The sequence below is a fragment of the Carassius carassius genome, chromosome 6 (genome assembly GCF_963082965.1).
Source record: "Carassius carassius chromosome 6, fCarCar2.1, whole genome shotgun sequence".
NCBI lineage: Eukaryota > Metazoa > Chordata > Actinopteri > Cypriniformes > Cyprinidae > Carassius > Carassius carassius.
In genome coordinates, this window is record NC_081760.1 from 40455470 (window position 1) to 40481177 (window position 25708).

General features: G+C 39.4%; 2 protein-coding genes across 2 annotated transcripts in view; both read left to right on the forward strand.

Moving 5' to 3' along the window:
• The first annotated feature begins 1444 nt into the window (after positions 1-1444).
• On the forward strand, positions 1445-17801 carry LOC132141763 (uncharacterized). The gene is made up of 2 exons (XM_059551425.1): positions 1445-1530; positions 17526-17801. The coding sequence occupies exon 2, from the start codon at positions 17547-17549 to the stop codon at positions 17799-17801; it is 255 nt and encodes an 84-aa protein (XP_059407408.1). The 5' UTR covers positions 1445-1530; positions 17526-17546.
• Positions 17802-18059: 258 nt separating this feature from the next.
• The window catches only part of LOC132142899 (NACHT, LRR and PYD domains-containing protein 3-like), a 31929-nt gene continuing 24280 nt past the window's right edge, over positions 18060-25708 (forward strand). The window contains exons 1-2 of the mRNA XM_059553094.1: positions 18060-19858; positions 21498-21671. Coding sequence (XP_059409077.1) covers positions 18075-19858; positions 21498-21671 — 1958 coding nt within the window. The 5' untranslated portion in view covers positions 18060-18074. The remainder of the gene's footprint in view (positions 19859-21497; positions 21672-25708) is intronic.

Sequence of the window (25708 nt, forward strand, 5' to 3'; positions counted from 1 at the left end):
TGAATTGTGTTCTGTTCTCAGTAATCCTCGCTGGGTTTAAACCCTGTGTGTGAAACCAGGCTGGAATAACACTTATATCTCGATGTTTCTGTTTATTGTATTAGTTACACAAACTCCTGATTACTCATCTCGATTAAACCTATACTTCTTAATATCCGTGTTTTATCATTAATGTTCTTTAATATCCTCTTTTTAGCATTAGTGTAGACTTACAGCTCCCCAGTACAGACACCACACGCGCCACTAAAACACTACTTCCGGTTCAGTGAGCCCCCGACCAGAATCTCACGAGCCAATCAGAGCGAGCTGATGTTAAGCCCCGCCCTCACGAGAAAGCGAAACCGAAAACACTGCAGCGCATTAAAACTGCGTTCAGCAAACGAGAAGCTGACAGTGAAATCAACTAAGAATGCAGTTTATTTGGAGACGATGACACTTTTTTTGCTATTTAGTTTATTGTTTTTATTTTCAGAGTGTTTTTTTTTTATCATTTATCAATGCATATTTTTGTTCGTTTTATTTGGCCCAAATCTGATCATAGAAATGAGTTTAAATGAGCTCTTCACTGACTCTGAGCAGTTTGAGTCTCGTTTAGGAAACTGTCTTAGACGTTCACACAGAAAGATTGAATCCTGACATCAGTTTGAGTTCATATGATGTTATTTTGATTGGTGTTAAGACTATAAATGTTTTATTATCAGGATGTTATTAAGGTTATAAATGATGTTTGGGAGCAGAATGTAAGTGAACTTAAAAACATTGTGTGTCACATTAATTTCTGGATGAACGAGAAGATGTCATCACAGAGACATTAGATGAGTCCCAGATGTGATTTCTAGTGAGTTCTGCTGGAAACATGAGACGCTGACGACAGCTGCTCGTCAAAACTGTGTAAATGACTCTGAACTGTGGATTTACACAAACTGAGGAAGTGCAGAAGTGTTCGTTTGTGTCCCGCTCTCTTCTACACCTGCTGCTGTGTTTGTGTTCATCTTATTATTAATCTTATAATACCACAGACCATATACAAGGAATCAACACATAGAGATCCATCTTGGACAAAACTAAAGCACAGTGTTCATCAAAATGCAAAAGTGTCAGAAGAGAGATGATGGATACAGACAAACAGGGATGAAAATATTACAATATTCAAATCAATCAAAAAATATTTACTAGACTGGAGTTAGGATATATGCATAGGCTACACAATTAAATACACCGACTGTTATGAATAAAATCAGCACAGATACATTAGAGATGTGTAATTGTAAAGAGATGTAAATGAACTGTAAATGAACTAGAAGAGTAGAATGAAGTAGTGCAGTAGGTGGCGCTGAACACATTTAACAGACTGAAAGCAGACAAATGGGCGGGGCTTGTGTGTTGTTGTCACCTGAGGTCTCTTGCGCATGCGCGGTCTGCATCACGAGCACACGCCTTTGTGTCGAAACCGAAAGTAGAGTCTCAATACTAACCGAGTGTAAATTCACATTTCCTAGAGTTACAAACGGGCATAAAAACCACATCACGGTAAGTTCAGTTATAATCTTCTGATTTCATCTCATATTATTGTACAATGTGTTCGTTTTCGCGTCGCTTTCACACTAAACTCGAGCTTTAACTTGTAGTGAGTTGTGACGCTTGTAAAATCAGATGATCAGTTCATCTTCAGGATTATAATAATATCAAACTCTAGCGATTATTTTAGTTGAGAGAAATTTACGGATACATTACTAATTAATAAGCAAAGGTGGGAAAGAAAGTCTTGCTGTGTTTTATTATTAGTTGAAATCATTTATAACTTACAGGCGTGTCACGCGTCACGTGATCTCGGGAGCGCGCTCTGCAGGTAGAACAGGTTTGTGTTCAGCTCCGACAAAAATGAAGGCGTGTGTGTGTTTTTTTCTTTATTTTTTTTTCTTTATTCAGTTCCATCATCACACAAAGACACAATGTAAATAGAGGAGCGTTGCACATCTCAAAGCATTCAAAACATAACAGCAACAACTAAAATAAAAATGTTATGCAACATATACATATAAACAAAACACAATAAAAATAAGAAAATAATACATAAATTAGGGAAGTTACATAGATTTGAAAAGCTTTAGTATTTGTATTGTTTTCATAAGCTTCATATTTTGTGATCTCATGTTAGAAAGGGCTTCAAAATATATTTTAAGATCAGTGTTACAAAATGTAATATATGACGGTTTCTTTTGAATTACTTTTGACTTATGAATATAAAACTTTGCTAAGATAATTAATAGTTTAATAACATAATATGTCTATCAGAAAAATATGGTTTTGATAACAAACCAAAGTATTATGAGGATCTAAATGTTGGACTTTTTTTGTTATGTCTATTTTAAAGTCAACCCAAAGAGGAATAGAAAATAAGATTCAATATCTTCAACAGATACATTACAAAAGGTACATTTATAACAAACACTATGAATATATCTACTAACAACTGCATTTACAGGATAACATTTGTGAATAATTCTGTAAAGTACTTCTTTTACTTTATTATAAAGTTCATATTTATATGATAACATCCAGATGCTGCACCAAGATACACAGTGAGCTTTAAACCATTCTGATTTACATGAAGGACTGGATCCGACATTAAGGGAGTTTCTTATAAAACTGTTATTAATACACTTGTCAAAAAAAGGAGAGACCATTTACAAAAAGTTGGAGATTTACAAATACATTTGTTGGCTTGTATTATTAATATTTACATCAGAGAATTTGGTTGAGATTATTATGATAATAAGAAGAGCCTTGGTTACTTTGGTTAGTTTTTGTTTACAAAAAATATATATATATATTCTGTAATAAATTTATGGTAAGTGTATAATTGACAATTCTTGTCTATAAACTGTTTTACAATGAATATGTAATGCTGAACACTATTCTCCATAAACAGTGGCTTGTTATTATGAGTGATATTACCATTGTTCATATAAAACACCTGCTAGGAGAAAAACTGTGTTTGTACAAAAGTGACTAATAAAGTAAAGCTTGTTTGTGATAACTGGACAAAGCAATGGGAAGTGTGACAGTTATATAAAGACACTGCAACTAAAAATGTTATCCAAGTTTTCATATAAATGATAAGGGACAATATACTTGTAAATACTTGTTTGAAAAGTTTTTAATCCAATTCATTTTTACATTTTTGTGGAGAGGTTGATATTTTTAAGATGTAGGATCTCACACTTCGACAGATTTAATCTCAATCCAGAGAATTGTGAAAAACTGTCTCGTCATCAGCAAGTTATGATATTTTAATCTGTCTTTCATGAACTTCAATACATTTATCATATTATTAAAACTTGAGCCTCGACCAAGAGAAGAACACAGAATTTGGACAACCTTGTCTGTTCCTCGATTTATTTCAGATCTAGAAGATGTTCCTTTCACAAGTTTAATAGAAATATTGCTACCACAGTTCATAATTTTTACACTTTTGATGAAATATTGTCAGGAACCAAAGAATTTTAATGAATCAAATATAAAATTATGGCTTACTGTATCAAAAGCTTTTCTAAAATCCAGAAAAAGTATTAAAGTGTCTCCATTTAATAAATTAATATACTGCACTAAATCAATAACTAAACGAATATTAGAGGAAACGTGACGACCTTTCATGAATCCATATTGAGTTTCATCAGTTATCTCATTTAATGCATTTTTCATATGTTTTGCAAAAATTGCTGCCATTATTTTATAATCATTATTTGGGCTGCACGATTCTGGATAAATTGAGAATCACGATTTTTTTTTGGCCCATATAGAGATCACGATTCTTATACGATTCTGAACTAAATAAAATAATGTGTGACAAAATGTTATTGCTGCAGTCTATATAAAAATGTCTAATTAATCTGAATGAATTATTAAACATTTTAATATACACTACCAGTCCAAAAGTCTTTGAATGGTAAGATTTCTTTTTATATATAATTCTCTTCTGCTCACAGAGCCTGTAATTATTTTATCCAAAATACAGCAAAAGTAGTAATGTTGTGATACATTTTTACAATTAAAAAAACTGCTTTCTATTGCAATATATTTTAAAATGTATTTTCAGCATCATTCCTCCAGTCTTCAGTGTCACATGATCTTCAGAAATCATGTAGATATGATGATTTGCTGCTCAAGAAACATTTTTATTATTATTACTATTATCATTATCACAAGTATATAAATTAATACTTTTATTTTGCAAGGATTCTTTAAATTGATCAACTGTGACAAAGACATTTATAACAAGATTTCTATTTCACATAAATGTTGTTCTTCTGAAATTTCTATCAAAGAAACCTGAAAAAAAAAAATAATAATCTGTTTTAACATAATAAAAATAATAATAATAAATGTGTTTTGAACAGCAAATCAGCATATTAAAATAATTTCTGAAGATCATGTGACACTGAAGACTGGAGGAATGATGCTGGAAATACAGCGGAGCATCACAGGAATAAATTACATTTTAAAATAAATTCAAGTAAAAAGCAGTTATTTTAAATTGTAAAAATATTTCAAAATTGTACGGTTTTTGCTGTACTTTGGATCAAATAAATGCAGGTTTGGTGACCAGAAGAGACTTCTTTAAAAACATTACACATCTTACGGTTCAAAAACCTGTGACTGGTAGTGTATATATCATATATTTAAAACCCCAGTTTTTATATTGGAATGATGAAAAAGTTGTTTAAATCACTGATTCCACGACTCACTCATAAACCTACTTCCCTTGTTTCATTACTGGATGAATCGGCGTTTTTGAACGATTCTTTTGAATGAAAAATTAATTCATTGACAAATAAATTAAGACACTTGTCGCCACCTAGTGGTGAAACAATGCAATCGACACAAACGTTGTTTGAAGCGCAGTTCTTTCAAACGGGGATTTGTTATATTTTGATCGCTGCCATATTGACATCAATGTTTATATCTGAACTATAAACTTCTCCCAGTATTTCTGTGATAATATGAATGACTGTAGGACAGAAATAATACTATGTAGCTGAAAAGACCGTTTGTGAAGATGTTTCTTAACTAAACATGCTAACTGCTTTCTCTGTGTCCGCGACAGTGCGAGCACGGATCTGGATGATCCGGTAAGACTTTGTCAAAGGTTTAATAGACTCGGGGAATCGTTGTCTTAAAGAAATGACATTGAGAGGGTGTCTGAATCGAGATCGCGATCTTTTAACGATTATTTGTGCAGCTCTAATCAGCGTTTCGTTTCTCAAGACTAAACAAGTATTTGCTGTTTCTTTCTCCTTCTTCCATCCGTTTCCTTCCAGATCTTTCAAAGGCTTTTTCTTGAGAAATACACTCTCAGTCAGACTGTATTTATCAAGAAACTCTGAATTTCTACAATTAACATCAGAAATCTTCAAATTTAGTGTTTAAAGTTATAACTCTGGGAAAAGCAGAGGAAATTGTAGTTTGCAAAACATTTTGTTCTAATTCTGAGGAAATGAGTCAAAAGTCAATTCTTGATTTCTGAGTAATTTTCTTATTGCTTCATGTAAATTGTCTAATAAAGCGGTTTCTGTATCTCCAGATGTCTAGGAGAGCTCAATTATTGCACACATTCTGGAGATTGTTATTTTTATTAAAGACTCTGAGGGTGAATCTATCTTGAGCTTTATCATAAATCATATTAAAATCTCACCAATAATTACCTTTGCCATTGAAATTTAGTTGAGAGAATATTTACAATTTCCTCTATAGTGTCCAACAGATTATGATTCAGAGCACAATAATCTTATCCATATTTGTTATATAATATAAACATACTGCTGCTGATGTTAATAATGTAATTCCCCAGTGCTCTTTGACATCACATCAGTTATAAAGAGTTTTGAGCGGGATTCTTGTGAAGAATATAATCTCTGTAATATCTGGAATGACCTTTACATGAAGAGAGATAAGAGATAAGTCCATAGTGCAGTAAGAACAGGAGATAAGAGACCAGAAGCATGTCGAGGGTTTGATCTATCCTCAGGTTAAAGTACAGAGAGCCTGTGAGAAATGACAATGACATCAATTAATGTTCAGCAAGATTCTGGAGAAACCATCTTTCACTTTTATGTCTTTGACTGAGACTCAGGTGAACTCCTTCCACTTCCTGAAACCACTGAAGGAACCAAAGCACAAAAGCAGGAATGATGAAGCTAATGGTGAAGAAAAGTGAAGAAAAAAGTCAAAAGTCAAAAATGATTTGACTGATATCTTTCCCCCAAGGTTTCTATAGATATCGTGATATATCAATATTGTGAATTCTTATGGTCACAATCACAGTGATATGAAAATCTAATATCATGACATCCCACTGAAAACTGAACTCTGGTTTATTTGAGGATGTGGGAATTTGTCGGTCTGTCATATCTAGGATTACTTTATTTCTTAATGAAGCTCAAGCCGAAGATAATTTAGGTTCTAATTGGGAGCTGCTAAAATATATAAAAGCAAAGTGTGCTTGTGTTCGCTCAAGAAGGAGGAGGTTAAAGGAGGTTTAGTGTTTATTTAGAAAGCCTTTAAAAGAGTATTCTCCCACCGTCTGTGACTCAGGGTGTTATAAATGTGATCCCTAAACCTCAAAAAGACCGCTCTCAGTCGGAGAACTGGTGACATATAAGTCTTCTGAATAATGACTACAAAATATTAGACATGATTTTTGCTAAAAAGAGTAAATGTGTCCTAGATGATATAATAGATGAATGTCAATCAGGCTTTATGACGGACTTATTTCAAACAATATTAGACTTGTTCTTCATATTTTAGATTAATCAGACTTTATCCTGGATTACAGTTTTCTGCTTTTTCTTGATTTCTATAAAGCTTTTGATTCCATTGAATTGTATTAATGCAGTTCAATCTTTATATAATAATGTCAATGGTTCAATGAATCTCAACATGGTGCTACTCAAAGGTTTAACAGAGAGAGGTTTAACACTTTCTCACCTCATCAGCGGCAAATGACCAAAGAAAATGCCACAATGCAAATGGCTTTACTCAATGTTCGATCCGTGGGAAACAAATCTTTTATACTTAACGATTTTATCTTGAACAATAAATTGGATTTCCTTTTTTTGTCGGAAACATGGTTAAAGGTAGGAGATATTACTCCGTTGGCTGACCTTTTACCATTGGGTTACTCCTATTATAATTGCTCCTCTCAAAGCAAAAAGGGGTAAAATTAAACATTTGCCATGGGTTAACGAACCCCTACATCTTAAGCCTTCGTCATCTAAAAATGATGTTTTGTCACCTCATCTTTTTAAGCAGATTTTTGCTAGTGTAGGGACTACGGTGTTGAATCTGATTAATAAATAACTGAGCCAGGGCACCTGTCCAGCAGTTTTTAAGCATGCTACAGTTCTGCCATTATTAAAGAGGCCTAATTTGGCAATAGAGGATCCAAATAATTTTAGACCGATCTCAAATTTACCTTTTTTAGCCAAGGTTTTAGAAAAAGTGGTATTTAAGCAGCTACAAGCACATATCACTGTGAATTCAGTTAGTGAGCCATTTCAGTCGGGCTTTAAGTCCTGCCACAGCACTGAGACAGTGTTGGTCAAAGTGTTAAATGACATCTTTGTTTCACTGGATAATGGCGATAATGTTATTTTAATTCTGCTTGACCTTAGTGCAGCGTTTGATATGGTGGACCATGAGATTTTGATCTAGAACTCTGGGTTGGCCTAAAAGGTAATGTTCTCAAATGGTTTAAATCGTATCTCAAGGATAGATTTTTTTCTGTTAATATTGGGGGCTGTAATTCTTCAAGATTACATCTTCCTTGGGGAGTCCCACAAGGTTCAATTCTTGCTCCAATTCTGTTCTCCCTTTATATGCTACCTTAAGGGGCTATATTTCGCAAATATAAAGTGTCATTCCATTGCTACACTGATGATACGCAGATTTATTTGCCTATGAGTGAGTTAAATTCAAACTCACGTGACACTTTATTAGCATGCTTACACGATGTTAAGGATTGGATTGCTGCAAATTGTTTAAAGCTTAATGTAAATAAAACTGATGTTATTGTGTTTGGTCCTAGAAAGAATGAGGTGCTGCAGTGCTTGAATGCAACTTCTTTGACTGGTTTTGTTAAATCTAATGTAAAAAATTTGGGATTTGTTCTGGATAGTGATTTAAAGTTAGACAGACAAATTAACACTGTGGTGAGATCTTGTTTTTTTTTTTATTTACGTCTGTTAGCTAAGACTAAACCATTTCTATCAGATTTTGAGAGAGCAATTACGTCCATTGTCTTTTCTCGAATGGATTACTATAATTCCCTTTATCATGGAGTTGATGTTCGAGCACTTATGCGTTTACAGAAAATCCAAAATTCTGCTGCAAAAATGATCAAGTCTGCAAAGAAATATGAATATGTGACTCCGTTATTAATTTCTTTAAAGTGGCTGCCAGTACGACTTAGAATTATTTATAAAATCCTTGTACTTGTCTTTAAGACCCTGCACAATCTAGCTCCTGTGTATTTGTCCGGTTTGGTGGCAATCTACACCCCCTCTAGATCCCTGAGATCAGAAATTCAACATCTGCTGTGCACTACCAGGACAAAATATAAACATAGAGGTGATAGAGCTTTTTCTCGAGCAGGCCCTAAATTGTGGAATGACCTCCCTCAATCTATTAGATCTGTCAAATCTTTACACATGTCCAAAGCTGTGTTAAAACAACATCTTTTAAATTCAAATGGAGAGCACTTTTAAATGGGTTGATGTTTATGTATGTCTATGTGAGGTGGATATGTCTATCTCTGTCATTTTCTTGTTATTTTTTGTTTAGCTTGTGACTGTAAAGCACTTTGGGCAACGTGAGTTGTATTAAACTGTGCTATATTAATAAATAAACAAAACAAAACCAAAAAAGTGTTCTGTCACAGTCCAGTGCAGTAGCGCTGAACACATTTAACAGACTGAAAGCAGACAAATGGGCGGGGCTTGTGTGTTGTTGTCAACTGAGGTCTCTTGCGCATGCGCGGTCTGCATCACGAGGACACGCCTTGTTGAAAACCGAAAGTAGAGTCTCAACACTAACCGAGTGTAAATTCACATTTCCTAGAGTTACAAACGGGCATAAAAACCACATTACGGTAAGTTCAGTTATAATCTTCTGATTTCATCTCATATTATTGTACAATGTGTTCGTTTTCGCGTCGCTTTCAAACTCGAGCTTTAACTTGTAGTGAGTTGTGACGCTTGTAAAATCAGATGATCAGTTCATCTTCAGGATTATAATAATATCAAACTCTAGCGATTATTTTAGTTGAGAGAAATGTACGGATACATTACTAATTAATAAGCAAAGGTGGGAAAGAAAGTCTTGCTGTGTTTTATTATTAGTTGAAATCATTTATAACTTACAGGTGTGTCACGCGTCACGTGATCTCGGGAGCGCGCTCTGCAGGTAGAACAGGTTTGTGTTCAGCTCCGACAAAAATGAAGGCGTGTGTGTGTTTTTTTCTTTATTTTTTTTTTCTTTATTTAGTTCCATCATCACACAAAGACACAATGTAAATAGAGGAGCGTTGCACATCTCAAAGCATTCAAAACATAACAGCAACAACTAAAATAAAAATGTTATGCAAACATATACATATAAACAAAACACAATAAAAATAAGAAAATAATACATAAATTAGGGAAGTTACATAGATTTGAAAAGCTTTAGTATTTGTATTGTTTTCATAAGCTTCATATTTTGTGATCTCATGTTAGAAAGGGCTTCAAAATATATTTTAAGGTCAGTGTTACAAAATGTAATATATGACGGTTTCTTTTGAATTACTTTTGACTTATGAATATAAAACTTTGCTAAGATAATTAATAGTTTAATAACATAATATGTTTATTAGAAAAATATGGTTTTGATAACAAACCAAAGTATTATGAGGATCTTAATGTTGGACTTTTTTTGTTATGTCTATTTTAAAGTTAACCCAAAGAGAAATAGAAAATAAGATTCAATATCTTCAACAGATACATTACAAAAGGTACATTTATAACAAACACTATGAATATATCTACTAACAACTGCATTTACAGGATAACATTTGTGAATAATTCTGTAAACTACTTCTTTTACTTTATTATAAATTACATATTTATATGATAACATCCAGATGCTGCACCAAGATACACAGTGAGCTTTAAACCATTCTGATTTACATGAAGGACTGGATCCGACATTAAGGGAGTTTCTTATAAAACTGTTATTAATACACTTGTCAAAAAAAGGAGAGACCATTTACAAAAAGTTGGAGATTTTGTCGGCTTGTATTATTAATATTTACATCAGAGAATTTGGTTAAAATTATTATGCCACTAGGAAGAGCGAGAGATATGCTGCTCTCGAAAGATCTTCTGCTTTACTTTATAAAACTCTTCCTTGAACAGAAAGATCTCTCACCAATCATCAGTTATACCTCTTCTGCATTTTTCAATAACAGGTATAACATTTGAGTTGACCATCAGTATTTTTATAGACTTTGATTCTCAAATAGTTCACCATGCTTTTAACAGGAATATTACATACAGTGGAGAGGTTGATATTTTTAAGATGTAGGATCTCACACTTCGACAGATTTAATCTCAATCCAGAGAATTGTGAAAAACTGTCTCGTCATCAGCAAGTTATGATATTTTAATCTGTCTTTCATGAACTTCAATACATTTATCATATTATTAAAACTTGAGCCTCGACCAAGAGAAGAACACAGAATTTGGACAATCTTGTCTGTTCCTCGATTTATTTCAGATCTAGAAGATGTTCCTTTCACAAGTTTAATAGAAATATTGCTACCACAGTTCATAATTCTTACACTTTTGATGAAATATTGTCAGGAACCAAAGAATTTTAATGAATCAAATATAAAATTACGACTTACTGTATCAAAAGCTTTTCTAAAATCCAGAAAAAGTATTAAAGGGTCTCCATTTTAATAAATAACTATACTGCACTAAATCAATAACTAAACGAATATTAGAGGAAACGTGACGACCTTTCATGAATCCATATTGAGTTTCATCAATTATCTCATTTAATGCATTAAAATTGATGCCATTATTTTATAATCATTATTTAGTAATGAGGTTTTATAATCAAGGATATGTTTTTGACGTTTAGGGATCAGGTGATAACACCTTGTTTAAGTGATGTAAGGATTCTTCATATACCGCTAACAGGAATTCAGATTTATCATTTATAAAAACTATATAATAATCTGATGTAAGCCCATCGTTTCCAGAGGATTTGTTGTTTTTAAGAGATTTATACAGAATTCAGTTTCATTTAGAGAAAGGTCTTGAGATCTCTCTGTTTTCTTTCTAAAGACAATGTTTTTGACCTTTTTATAATTGTTTTACAAGAATCACATTGTCTTGATGTGTCTCAATAAAAAAGCTCTGGATCTGATATAGTAGGCTTTCTTGTTGTCTTCACGTGCTTTCTTCACATGTGACCACAGAAGCGATCGTTTGTCCTTTTCTTCTTTGGTCAGATCCTCCACAAATTGAAGCTTGTATTGTTTCAGGAATTTCCTTTTTTTGTCATTCCTCCATATGGCATCTCACATGAATCCTGCTCGGCTGTGGTTTGCCGAGCCTGTGAGCAATGTCAATGACATCAAATCCTTCAATCCAAATCCAAAAGAAACTTTCAAGATCTTTCACTTTTATGTCTTCGTTTGGTTGTTCAGAGAGACCATAGAGACGTAGGCTCCAGCGTCTTCTGTAATGTTCAGCATCAGTGATTCGCTCTTCCAGATTGATCTTGAATCTCAACGTACAGGTGATTTAAGGATGTTTTGAGATCCTCAGTTGAGTTTGAGTTGGTAATTATCATTTGCTGGAGTGAGTCGGCCCTTTGATTAGTTTTCACGGTAAGGGCAGTGCTAATATTTTCCTGTAACTCAGTTTGTTTCTCTTCAGCATGGGTCTGATTAGTGGAGTATCAGCAGCTGGAGGAGAATTATTGGTAGATCTCCTGAAGATGAATCAGTAGGAGGAGAGTCTCTGGCAGCAGATGAGTAGACGTGATCTAATATCACTGTCTTTCCTTTATCTTTGGCACTCATCGTTGGCTTGTTAAAAAGGCCGTTACGGCTGAATAAATCAGAGTTATCTTTAGTGCTTCCTACAGAATGAAATGAACCACTCTTTGACAGTATTGCAAAATTGTTTCAAGATTTCTTTCTTAAAATAAAATAGACGACAAGATGTTTTTCAAAGAGGATAGAAGCACAAACTCTTCAGAGCGTTTCAACATACGTCTGCTTCGGTCTCCATCTTGTTTCGACTCGGCGGTGTGAAGTTGACAGCTTGGTGAATCAGTCCTTGAACGTTTGAACATTTGCTTGTACATTTCAGTGTATTTCATTAAATATTGCATATATTTTTACTCTAAGCACTTTCTGATCAGTTAGGTGATCTTTTGGTTATACTTTTATTTTTATTTTTGTGTCTGTGAAGTTGAAGTGGACAGTTTAACTGTTAACACGGCTCTTTCTCCGTCGTTATTTTTATCTTTCTTGTCAGTGCCGTGACTGAACTTTCAGGAGAACTTTTTGGACTATGACAAAAGATAAAAAACACAAATCTAAATCGTTAGATTCATCTTTAAGTCTCGTTGCTTGTGTTATGGTGGACTTTGACTCAGACAAGAGGACCAGGTAAAAATGGGGAAACAGAGACAAGACGACCAGGTAAAATGGGGAAACGGAGACAAGACTACCAGGTAAAATGGTGAAACAAAGACAAGACGACCAGGTAAACCCAGGGAAACAGAGACAAGAGAAGTACAACACAAAACAAGGAGTCCAGGAGGGAGGTGGACCGGCGGAGGATCAGGGGGAGGGACGGAGGGCCAGGTCCAAAGGTGGAAAATAGGCAGAGGAAAAAAAACACAAAAACACAAGTCCAGGAAGAACATAGCGTGGCGCCCACCAGGGCGGAGCAGAAGACCGCCACATCTGTGCGGTCAGAACAGCAGCCCCCCAGGGTGGAGCAGAAGACCACCATGTCCATGTGGTCGAGGTCGGAGCCCCCCAGGGTGGAGCAGAAGACCACCACAACCGTGTGGTCAGGACGGGAACCCCACAGGGCGGAGCAGAAGACCACCATGTCCGTGTGGTCGAAACCGAAGCCCACCAGGGCAGCGCCGAAGACCACCACAGTGGGATCGGACTGGCAGAAGAGCAAGTCGGGTAGGACAAGTCTGAAACAAAGAACATGAACATGTTAAGGGTAGCCTCTGTGGCCACAACAGGAACAGTCGGGCGCTCAGAGAGTTCGACTGAGACGTGACGAGCCTCTGGAAGTCCCGCAGAGGCGAGGAGAGACTCTGGTAGTTCAGCAGAGACGTGGAGCGGTTCTTCTAGTTCATCAGAGACGTGGAACGGTTCTGGTAGTTCATCAGAGACGTGGAGAGGCTCTGGTAGTTCATCAGAGACATGGAGAGGCTCTGGTAGTTCCACAGAGAAGTGACGAGACTCTGGTAATCCCATGGTATTTATACTGGATTCCAGAAGATCGGTGACTGACTTGACTCTGCTCATGAAGATTATTGGTGACTTGCATTTGTTGATGAAGATCATTGGTGACTTGTATTTGTTCATGAAGATCATTGGTGACTTGTATTTGTTCATGAAGATCAATGGTGACTTGCCTTTGTTCATGAAGATCAATGGTGACTTGCTTTTGTTCATGAAGATCACTGGTGACTTGAATTCTCCCATGAAGAACCCCGGTGACTTGACTCTGTCCTTGAAGATCACCAGTGACTTGACTCTGTCCTTGAAGATCACCAGTGACTTGACTCTGTCCTTGAAGATCACCAGTGCCCTGACTTGACTCTGGAAGGTCAACGGTGACTAGCCCTGACTCTGGAAGTTCAATGGTGACTAGTTCTGACTCTGGAAAGTCAACGGTGACTAGTTCTGACTCTGGAAGGTCAACAGTGACTAACCCTAACTCTGGAGGGTCAATGGTAACTAGTCCTGACTCAGGAAGGTCCACAAGCACCTGACTCGACTCTGGAGGGTCAACCGGAACCTGACTCGACTCTTGAAAGTCAACTGGCACCTGACTCAACTCTGGAGGGTCAACCGGAACTAGCCCTGACTCTGGAAGGTCAACGATGACTGACCCTGACTCTGGAAGGTCGACGGTGACTAACCCTGACTCTGGAAGGTCAACGGTGACTAACCCTGACTCTGGAAGGTCAACGGTGACTAACCCTGACTCTGGAGGGTCCATGAGCACCTGACTCGACTCTGGAGGATCAACGAAAATATGACTCAACTCTGGAGGGTCAACGGGAACATGACTCGACTCTGGAGCGTCAACGGGAACCTGACTCAACTCAGGAAAGCCTACTGTAGCTGACATCCTCTGCAGTGGCTCTGGGCTGGCGGCCGTCTTGTGGAGTGGCGCTGGGTTGGTGGCCATCTTGTACTGTGGCACTGGCTCAGCAGACATGGCCTGAACAGTCTCTGGATCGGCAGCGTGACATGAACACTCTTGGGAATCTCTTGGATTTTTGGAAAGCATGGAAAAATAATCCAAAAATGTCTCAGCGGCCATTCTGGGAGTTGGCGCTGGACTGGCGGCCGTCTTGCATCGTGGCACGGGGCTGGCGACCACTCTTTGCTGCGGCGCTGGGGTGGCGTCCATCTTGCCTCGTGACGCTGAGTTGGTGGCCATCTTGTGCTGTGGCACTGGGCTGGCGGCCATCTTGCATCGTGGCACTAGGCTTGTGACCACCTTGTGCTGAGGTGCTGGGCTGGCGACCATCTTGTGCCGTGGCGCTGGACTTGCGGCCATCCTGGGCAGCGGCTCTGAGCTTCCTTTCTCCTTTCCGTCCGCCATGGTGAGACGGCGGCTCCGATCCGTTCCACACGAGCCCAGGGTCGAAGGGGGGCCATGGTGGAGAGCGATGCCAAACCTACTCTCTACCACTAACTCCCTTGCGACCTCCCCTAGTCCCACGGAAAACTACCAGGCGGGTTCCCTCAAAACCATTCCTCTCCCGCTCGGTGGCTGGGGAGGAAACATGAACAGACATACCGCTGGATCTCAGTGATGGAGTCCCTCTGTGACGATCGCGACCACTGAAACACAGGGAAAGAGAGAGATCCAATAGCAGGTATTTATTTAATATAGGGTAATCCAAATCGTTGTCAAACACAGCCAAGGTCAAAACCAAAAAGGCAGTCCAAAACAAATAAACAAAGGAAAGGGAACTCGGAAAACGAGGGGTCTCGGAGGGCGAGAAGACAATGGGGAATCTCGGAGGATGAGAAGACTGGAAACACGAAAGGTAAGGACTCCATACAGACAACATGGAAAGACAGGTATTTGTAGGGAGGCTAATGACAATTAAGTGAATGCACCTGGTGCAATTAGCAGGAGTGCAATTACTGTGATGACAGGACAAGACTAGTGGAATACTACTGCCTATGGTGAAGTGCCTAAGGGGAAGTGGGCCCACTAGTGGACACCCAGGGAAGCAGAGACTAGACAGCGTGACAACACGAAGCACGGGCGTCACTAGGCTTTTTTAGTGGGGCTATAGCATCAGCCAAAAACTGTACACACATTTGCGATCGCCTCAGAGTCAGTCACCTTGAATTTCATCTGAAAACAGCAGCAGATCAGTCTCCTTGTCTTTCAGCGCGCTATTCAATCCACAGACCGTGGAGCAGCGCAAGCAGACTCAGACACAAACAGAGGACACAAGGTGTGTGTTTATCGACAGATTGTTAAAATATCTGTATCTGTGCAGTTCTTTGGCATAAATACAATTCACAAAAGGTCACGAGGGAGCAATCGGTTTCTCATCTACTGCAAAGTTTTCTCTTCGTTCACCGCTCATCACATCACAGCTGTTTCCTCCAGCGAACATCTAGCCCTTATACTTATTGAAATATACTTAATCTAATTATACTTACTTTATACATACACTACTGTGCAAAAGTCTTAGTCTTAGGCAGTCTGTTGTCAGACTGCTTGTGCATTCAACAATCTCACTAGATTATTATTAAAATTAATGGCAAAATGACTGTTTGGAAATGTAAACTGATATTTCCTGCTGACACACTACAGCAAAAAATATAAATAACTCCCTTAGAACCCTTTTTTGGGGTGAAAATACTAATGTGCAAAAGACTTTTGCACAAGTACTGTACTTTACAAACGACATTGTTTCTACTTTATAAAGAATGAGCATACAGTAATTCACAGAACTGATTAAAGATAGTGACAGACAGCATTTATCTTAACTAAATATCAGAGTGATTGACAGAGATACAGTAGAAACATTATGTGTGGTTTTGTATTAAACAATGACTCAGATCATGAAATACATTTATTAGGCTTACAGTAAGAGAAGCTTGGGAAATGAGAGCATCCAAGGAGCGTGTGAAAGCAATGGATTTATTTTTAATCTTTTTAATGTTCTATAATGTTATACTTTTTGGGCTTTTTATTTTATTTATTTATTTATTTTTATGTAGAAGTATCGATTCAGGCACCGTTTAGGCACAGGTACTGTTTTGAATGTAATGAAATTGCACCGGTATCAAATAAAACCCAATTGATACCCAACCCTACACAATCGCGGAAAAAAGAATCGGTGAGCTGGAAAACAAAGTACAGGATCTCTCCAGATACCAGAGGAGGTGTAATCTGTGTTAACCTAAAAGTTGGACATTAGAATGCACATTGTACTTTGACGTAAATTAATTAATATTAATTAATAAATTACAAACGTGCTAAATTTAGCAATAGTTTTCCCTCAATTGCTCCTTTTGTCTTCAGTCTGAAGAAACAATCAATCACTTGTTTTGGGACTGTACTTACTGTAAAGTGTTCTGGATTGAATTTTCCAATTTTGTAAAAAATATTTATATCCAAACTTTTGTATAACCCCCAGAATTGTGTTTTTTGGTTATTATTTGAATTTAGACCCTTCTCACTGTAAATGTGTTATTAATTTATTGCTTTACCGTGGTAAACTTTACCTTCATAAGTGTAAATGTTCAAATAAAACTCCCTAGTTTTTTTTTTTTCAGGACTTTTCTATTCTATTGCATTGACTTTTTCATTATGTAACTCATATAAACTAACATAGTTTGCTTTTGAAGCTAATGTCAAATATTCTTTCATCTTTAATTTACTGATTCAGAAAAATAGATTATTACTCAAATAAATGTGAACAGAGTCATAGCTACAAAAAAATAAATAAACATTATCAGTTTGTTGGATATGTCGGCTGGTCACATTACAGCACAACAGGGATTCATGCTTTCAAAAAACCTGATGTCAGATTACAGCAGCATAAAACACACTCGTCTCTGAACAGAGATTCATGATTTCTGTTTTGATTCATTCTCAACAAACACATGAGCACTGAGTTCCTCCACTGATGTGGTCAAAGTGTTTCTGTTATTTGTTCTGTTTCTTCATTGACAGACCTCAGATCAGTTCTTCATCATGGAGATCAGTGAGAGATCTTCATCTCCAGATCACAGCTGTGTGTCTCTGAAGAGTGACAGATCCATGTATGAGCCTCCTGACCTCAGTGCTGAACCAGTGACCTCTGACCCCAGTGCTGAACCAGTGACCTCTGACCTCAGTGCTGAACCAGTGACCTCTGACCTCAGTGCTGAACCAGTGACCTCTGACCCCAGTGCTGAACCAGTGACCTCTGACCCCAGTGCTGAACCAGTGACCTCTGACCCCAGGTGAGACACTGTCCAGCTTGGTATCGTGCATTTTAAACATTTAATGTTTTAAAATTAACTTAGTGTCAATATGTAAGACATAAAATATATGAAAAATACTAGACTGCCACCTGTAATGATTTACATTCTAATTTTGTTTATAGATTAAATCCTGTATTTATATATTTTTTAATCATTTTTTTCCCTCAGCAGTGTGTATAGAGACACTCAGACCAGAGATCCTCCTGAACCAGTGAATGATGAACTACAGAGAGTCAAAGAGCAGCACAAAACCAGCATGAAGAACAAGTATGAGAGATTATTTGAGGGACTGAAACTCCTGGAGAATGAAAGCCTCCTGAACGGCATCTACACACAGCTCTACATCATAGAGGGAGAGAGAGAAGGAGTGAATGAAGAACATGAGGTTTTACAGATGGAGAAAACAGCCAGAACACAACACTCACAAGACACTCCAATCTACTGCAATGACATCTTTAAAGCCTCCGCTGAAGCAGGATGTGAGGAGAAAGAGCAGATCAAGACTGTTCTTACTAAAGGCATCGCTGGAATCGGAAAAACTGTCTCTGTGCAGAAGTTCATTCTGGACTGGGCCGAGGGAAAAGCCAATCAGGATGTAGATTTCATGTTTGTGCTTCCATTTCGAGAGCTGAACTTGATCCCAGATCATCAGTACAGTCTTCACAGACTTCTGCTGGACTTTCATCCTGAACTTCAAGATCTGGACTCACAGATTTATGAGGAGTGTAAAGTTGTGTTCATCTTTGATGGTCTGGATGAAAGCAGAATCACACTGATGTTTTCAGACGCTCAGAAAGTTTGTGATGTGACTGAGACTTTATCAGTGGCTGTGTTGATGTCAAAGCTCATGAAAGGAGAGCTGCTTCCCTCTGCTCTCATCTGGATCACCTCCAGACCAGCAGCAGCCAATCAGATCCCCTCCAAATACATCCACCGTCTGACAGAAATTCAGGGATTCACTGAGCCTAAGAAGGAGGAATATTTCAGGAAGAGGATCAGTGATGAGCATCAAGCCAGCAGAATCATCTCACACATCAGAAGAGCAAGAAGCCTCCACATCATGTGCCACATCCCCGTCTTCTGCTGGATCTCATCCACTGTGCTTCAGAAGCTCCTGGAAGAATATCTGAGTGCAGAAATCCCTCAAACTCTGACTGAAATGTACATCCACTTCCTGCTGATTCAGATCAACATGAGGAAGCAGAAGTATGAAGAGAGAGATCCAGAGAAACTCCTGCCGTCCAACAGAGAAGTGATTGTGAAACTTGCTGAAGTGGCTTTCAAACAGCTGATGAAGGGCAATGTGATATTCTATGAGGAGGACCTGATTGAGAGCGGCATAGACGTCACTGACGCCTCGGTGTATTCTGGGATTTGCACTGAGATCTTTAAGCAGGAATCTGTGATTCATCAGAGGAAAGTCTACAGCTTCATTCATCTGAGCGTTCAGGAGTTTCTCGCTGCTTTCTATCAGCTTTACTGCTGTTTAACAAAGAACCAGAAAACACTGCATGAATTCAGAGATCCACTGCTCAAATTCAGATTATCCAGCTCTGAAGTCTCTCTGTATGATCTACTAAGATCAGCAGTAGATAAAGCTCTCAAGAGTAAGAATGGACGTCTGGATCTGTTCCTGCGGTTCCTGCTGGGCGTCTCACTGGAGTCCAATCAGAGACTCTTACAGGATCTACTGACACACACAGAGAACAGCTCAAAGACCATCAGCAGAACCACACGGTACATTAAACATATGATCACAGATCCAGATGATCCTAATCCTCTCTCAGCTGATCAGTCGATCAATCTGTTCCTCTGTCTGCTGGAAGTGAAAGATCAGACTCTGTCCACAGAGATTCAGGAGTTTGTGAAATCAGACAAACACTTAAAGAAGAAACTCACTGCTGCTCACTGCTCAACAATCTCCTACATGCTTCAGATGTCAGAGGAGACACTGGATGAACTGAACCTCAAGAAATACAAGACATCATATGAGGGGAGAAGAAGACTGATACCAGCTGTGATCAACTGCAGAAAAGCTCTGTGAGTGTTTCATCATTAACTAAAGGATCATATTTAATAATGAATCTGACTCCTTTAAAATAAATGTTCCTGAATGAGAGATTTTCTCCTGAATAAAAACATGTTTGCCAACAGAATCGCAAAGTAGACGAGTGAATTACCCACTGCTTTAAAACCGATATCATTTGGACATTATTCAAGTGAAACGCACAGGCACACAAACACATTTAGTAACGATTAATCTTACTGAAAATGGCCGATTAAGCAGTTTATATTCTGAGACATATTTCTATGTTGTGTTCTGTGTGCATTAAATTAAATTTGGATGTAAATGGTCCTTTTCCTGACATATGTAAAACACTGAGCTGTCTAGGGAGCGTCTAATGGATCGTCTTTATGAGGCTGTCGGGCGTCTAGCTTCATCTGTCTTTAGTTTGTTCAGGTTCAGATTCCTCTGCAGTCGTTGTATGTTGTAAAAAAATAAATGAAAATCCATTCGTGTCATGCAACAGCAAGCATAGACTATTAACCGCCAAAAGTGCAGATTCATCACGCGCCAACTTCTTACGCAAAAAGATTGGGAAAGCCTATTAATAAGTCTGATTTTATTTATTAATGTACTTACAATAAATAACAGTAAAATATATTAAAATTACTACATTACATGCATATTTACTTTTGAGTTGAAAACATTATTAATTAACAAATAAAATCTTTCAATCGTTAGGGGAGCAATGATTGAAAATAGTAGGATATTTTGCTAATAATGGTAATACATTATAAAGCAGAATGAGTGGAGTTTAAATTGTAATTCAAATTATTAAATGGATGCCACCTATTGGTCAAAATTTTATTAAAAATAAAAGCTTTTCTGATGTGATTTGAAATTTGAAAAGGGAGAAAGAAAGTCACTCACAGACATAATAAATTAATTTCGACAGAACTGTAAGTTCATAGATGATGATTAATAGTCAAATAAATAGTAAATGTTAATATAATTTCATGACTCTTAAACAATCATTTAAAGATCTTCAGCAGCTGACAGAGAATTAAATTCATCTGTTTTATTCCATCATGCTCTCATTCAGGACTCTTTTATTTCATTAAGCTAATTTGAAAGGATTTGATTTCCACATACGTGACTCAGTGAATTCATCTCTGTCTCTTACTGTGAAGATTAAACTACATATCAAGCATTTATTCAACACGTCTCGTTTGATCTTGAATGACTTTGATCTTGATTAAAGTTAATAAAGTTAATAAAGCAAAGCAAGTTACTGTTCCTGTGAACACCACTGACTCAAACTAATGCAGCTGAAGCAGCAAATAAAGAGAAACGACAAATATTGATCACATTAACAATACAGCAGGAAGAATTTAATCCTGTTCAACTGTCTGGAGTCTCTCAAAACTTTTATTTTTATACCTCCAGAAAACCTTGCTACATTTAGCAGAATGTTAAATATTGATGAGTTGAATAAACAGTCAGGAGCTCATCTGATCTCAGATATGAATCAATCTGAAAGATTATAAAACATCATATTGTGATTCAGTGTTCAGATTATGTCATCCTCCGTTCCCTGAGGACAGAAAACTCACAACACTCTGTAAATGTCTTTATTGTTTTGTTATTTCTTAAATTATATTTAATCTCTTCAAGATTTTCTGGCTGTAATCTCACTGCTCAGTGTTGTGAGAGATTGTCTTCAGCTCTACAATCCTCAAACTGTGTCCTGAGAGAGCTGGATCTGAGGAAAAATAACCTGCAGGACTCTGGTGTAAAGTTTATTTCTGATGGACTGAAGAGTCCAAACTGTCAGCTGCAGATACTGAGGTATTAAGAACATATAAGAGATCATTTACAGTCAACTGATCACAGTGTGTGTGTGTGTGTGTGTGTGACCTTAAAGAAGAGCCGTATTTTCTGAGTTGCATCGACGTGCGGCAGAAGGACAGTGTGTGTTAGGGCTGCAACAAACGATTATTTTGATAATGAAATAATCTAACGATTATTAGAAAGATTAATCGACTAATCGTCAATTATTTCACTGATTAATTAATATAATTTGATTGATTCTTCAGCTCTTGCAATTTGTTAAAATACTGTTATACATAACAAATAAATAAAATACATAGTAATCACTTCAGCTTTGGCAAATAATATTATTTAATTACAATTATTATACAATTAATTTATACAAATAAATATATTTGACACAAAATGAGATGACAGAGAAACTGTATTTACCATTTAATTACTATATGAAATTTAACTGAACGACTCGTCATTCTGCCTAACATCTCCTTTCGTAAGTATATGATATGGATAAGAAACATAATAAAGGTAAGTGATTAGATGTTTTATTTTTGGATAAAAAAATTATTCACAATATACACTACCAGTCAAACATTTTTTAACAGTAACATTGTTTTTAAAGAAGTTTCTTCTGCTCATCAAGCCTGCATGTATTTGATCCAAAGTACAGCAACACAGTAATATTTTGAAAGATTTTTTACTATTTAAAATAACTTCATTTTATTTGAATATATTTTAAAATGTAATTTATTCCTGTGATTTCAAGGCTGAATTTTTTGCATCATTACTCCAGTCACATTGTGAGCGACCACTTGGCTAAAATTGCGTATAAAACGACGATAGAAATTAGCAAAACCGAGAAAGCGACATCAAAAAGCGAGTCAGGGACGGGCCAGTCGGCAACCACCTGGACCTTAGCTGGATCCATACTGATCCCCTCTTCAGAGATGACCGAGCCCAGAAACGTTACCGAGGACATGTGAAAGGAGCATTTCTCAGCCTTGACAAATAGTCGATTCTTAAGCAAGCATTGGAGGATGTGGCGAACGTGTTGTACGTGGACTTGGAGAGAAGGTGAGAAAATTAATATGTCATCGAGATGACAAAGACGAATAAGTTGAGCATATCCTGAAGGACGTCATTAACAAGAGCCTGAAAAACGGCGGGGGCGTTGACCAATCTGAAGGGAAGAACCTTATACTCAAAGTGTGAGAGGGACGTGTTAAAGGTGGTAATAGGGGGGAAGAGACTTGGCTCGGGAATGACTGAAAACCCCTCACATATCGTGATATTCCTCCGGTACTCCAGACAATTCCCCTGCTTCCTCCTGAAAAACAGAAACAGAAGACACAGGGGGAACAGCAGAGACTAAACACTCAACATGACCTGACAAATTACCAAGACAAAATGGATCCTTTAGCCCAATCAATGTGAGGATTATGGAGCTTTAGCCAAGGATCGCCTAAAACAACAGGAGTGTAAGAAGATCGAAAAATAAAAAAAGAAATTGTCCCTCTGTGATTACCAGAAATGATAAGAGTCAACCCCTCCTTGAACTGCCACCTTAACGTGGTGGAGGGGTTTGAGTACCCGAATGACCCTAGGAGCTATGTTGTCCGGGGCTATATGCCCCTGGTAGGGTCTCCCAAGGCAAACAGGTCCTAGGCGACGGGTCAGACTAAGAGCGGTTCAAAACCCCTTATGAGAAGAATAAATCAAAGGACCGTGACGTCGCCCGGTATGGCGCAGCCGGGGCCCCACCCTGGAGCCAGGCCCGGGGTTGGGGCTCGTATGCGAGCGCCTGGTGGCCGGGCCTCCCCCCACGGGGTCCGGCCGGGCTCAGCCCGAAGGAGCGACGTGGGGCCGCCTTCCCGTGGGCTCACCACCTACAGGAGGGACCGTAAGGGGCCGGTGCTTAGACAATCGGGTGGCAGTCGAAGGCGGGGGCCTCGACAGCCCGATCCCTGGACACGGAAACTAGCTCTAGGGACGTGGAACGTCACCTCACTGGCGGGGAAGGAGCCCGAGATTGTGCGTGAGGTAGAGAGGTTCCGACTAGCGATAGTCGGACTCACCTCTACGCACAGCTTGGGCTCTGGTACCACACTCCTCGAGAGAGGATGGACTCTTCACCACTCTGGAGTTGCCCATGGTGAGAGGCGGCGGGCTGGTGTGGGTTTGCTTATAGCCCCCCAGCTCAGCTGCCATGTGTTGGAGTTTACCCCGGTGAACGAGAGGGTCGCTTCCCTGCGCCTTCGGGTCGGGGATAGGTCTCTCACTGTCGTTTGTGCCTACGGGCCGAACGGCAATGCAGAGTACCCAGCCTTCTTGGAGTCTCTGGGAGGGGTGCTGGAAAGTGCTCCGACTGGGGACTCCGTCGTTTTACTGGGGGACTTCAACGCCCACGTGGGCAACGACAGTGACACCTGGAGGGGCGTGATTGGGAGGAACGGCCCCCCTGATCTGAACCCGAGCGGTGTTCAGTTATTGGACTTCTGTGCTAGTTACAGCTTGTCCATAACGAACTCCATGTTCAAGCATAAGGGTGTCCATCAGTACACGTGGCACCAGGACACCCTAGGCCGTAGGTCGATGATCGACTTTGTGGTCGTTTCATCCGACCTCCGGCCGTATGTCTTGGACACTCGGGTGAAGAGAGGGGCGGAGCTGTCAACCGATCACCACCTGGTGGTGAGTTGGATCCGATGGCGGGGGAGGAAGCTGGACAGACTCGGCAGACCCAAACGTACTGTGAGGGTCTGCTGGGAACGTTTGGCCGAGTCTCCTGTCAGAGAGATCTTCAACTCCCACCTCCGGCAGAGCTTCGACCGGATCCCGAGGGAGGCTGGAGATATTGAGTCCGAGTGGACCATGTTCTCCACCTCCATTGTCGAAGCGGCCGCTCGGAGCTGTGGCCGTAAGGTTTCCGGTGCCTGTCGAGGTGGCAATCCCCGAACCCGGTGGTGGACACCGGAAGTAAGGGATGCCGTCAAGCTGAAGAAGGAGTCCTATCGGGCCTGGTTGGCTTGTGGGACTCTAGAGGCAGCTGACAGGTACCGGCAGGCCAAGCGGACTACAGCCCGGGTGGTTGTGGAGGCAAAAACTCGGGCCTGGGAGGAGTTCGGTGAGGCCATGGAGAAGGACTATCGGTCAGCCTCGAAGAGATTCTGGCAAACCGTCCGGCGCCTCAGGAGAGGGAAGCAGTGCCCTACCAACGCTGTTTACAGTAGAGGTGGGGAGCTGTTGACCTCAACTGGGGATGTCGTTGGACGGTGGAAGGAATACTTCGAGGATCTCCTCAATCCCGCTGTCACGTCTTCCATTGAGGAAGCAGAGGCTGAGGGCTCAGATGTGGACTCGTCCATAACCCAAGCTGAAGTCACCGAGGTAGTCAAGAAACTCCTCGGTGGCAAGGCACCGGGGGTGGATGAGATCCGCCCTGAGTACCTCAAGTCTCTGGATGTTGTGGGGCTGTCTTGGCTGACACGCCTCTGCAGCATCGCGTGGCAGTCGGGGACGGTGCCTCTGGGATGGCAGACCGGGGTGGTGGTCCCTCTTTTTAAGAAGGGGGACCGGAGGGTGTGTTCCAACTACAGGGGGATCACACTTCTCAGCCTCCCTGGGAAAGTCTATGCCAGGGTACTGGAGAGGAGAATCCGGCCGATAGTAGAACCTCGGATTCAGGAGGAACAGTGTGGTTTTCGTCCAGGCCGTGGAACACTGGACCAGCTCTATACCCTCTACAGGGTGCTGGAGGGTTCATGGGAGTATGCCCAACCAGTCCACATGTGCTTTGTGGATTTGGAGAAGGCATTCGACTGTGTCCCTCGCGGCGGCCTGTGGAGGGTTCTCCGGGAGTATGGGGTCCGGGGCCCTTTGCTAAGGGCTATCCGGTCCCTGTACGAACGGAGCAGGAGCTTGGTTCGTATTGCCAGCTGTAAGTCAGACTTGTTCCCGGTGCGTGTTGGACTCCGGCAGGGCTGCCCTTTGTCGCCGGTTCTGTTCATGATTTTTATGGACAGAATTTCTAGGCGCAGCCAGGGGCCGGAGGGGGT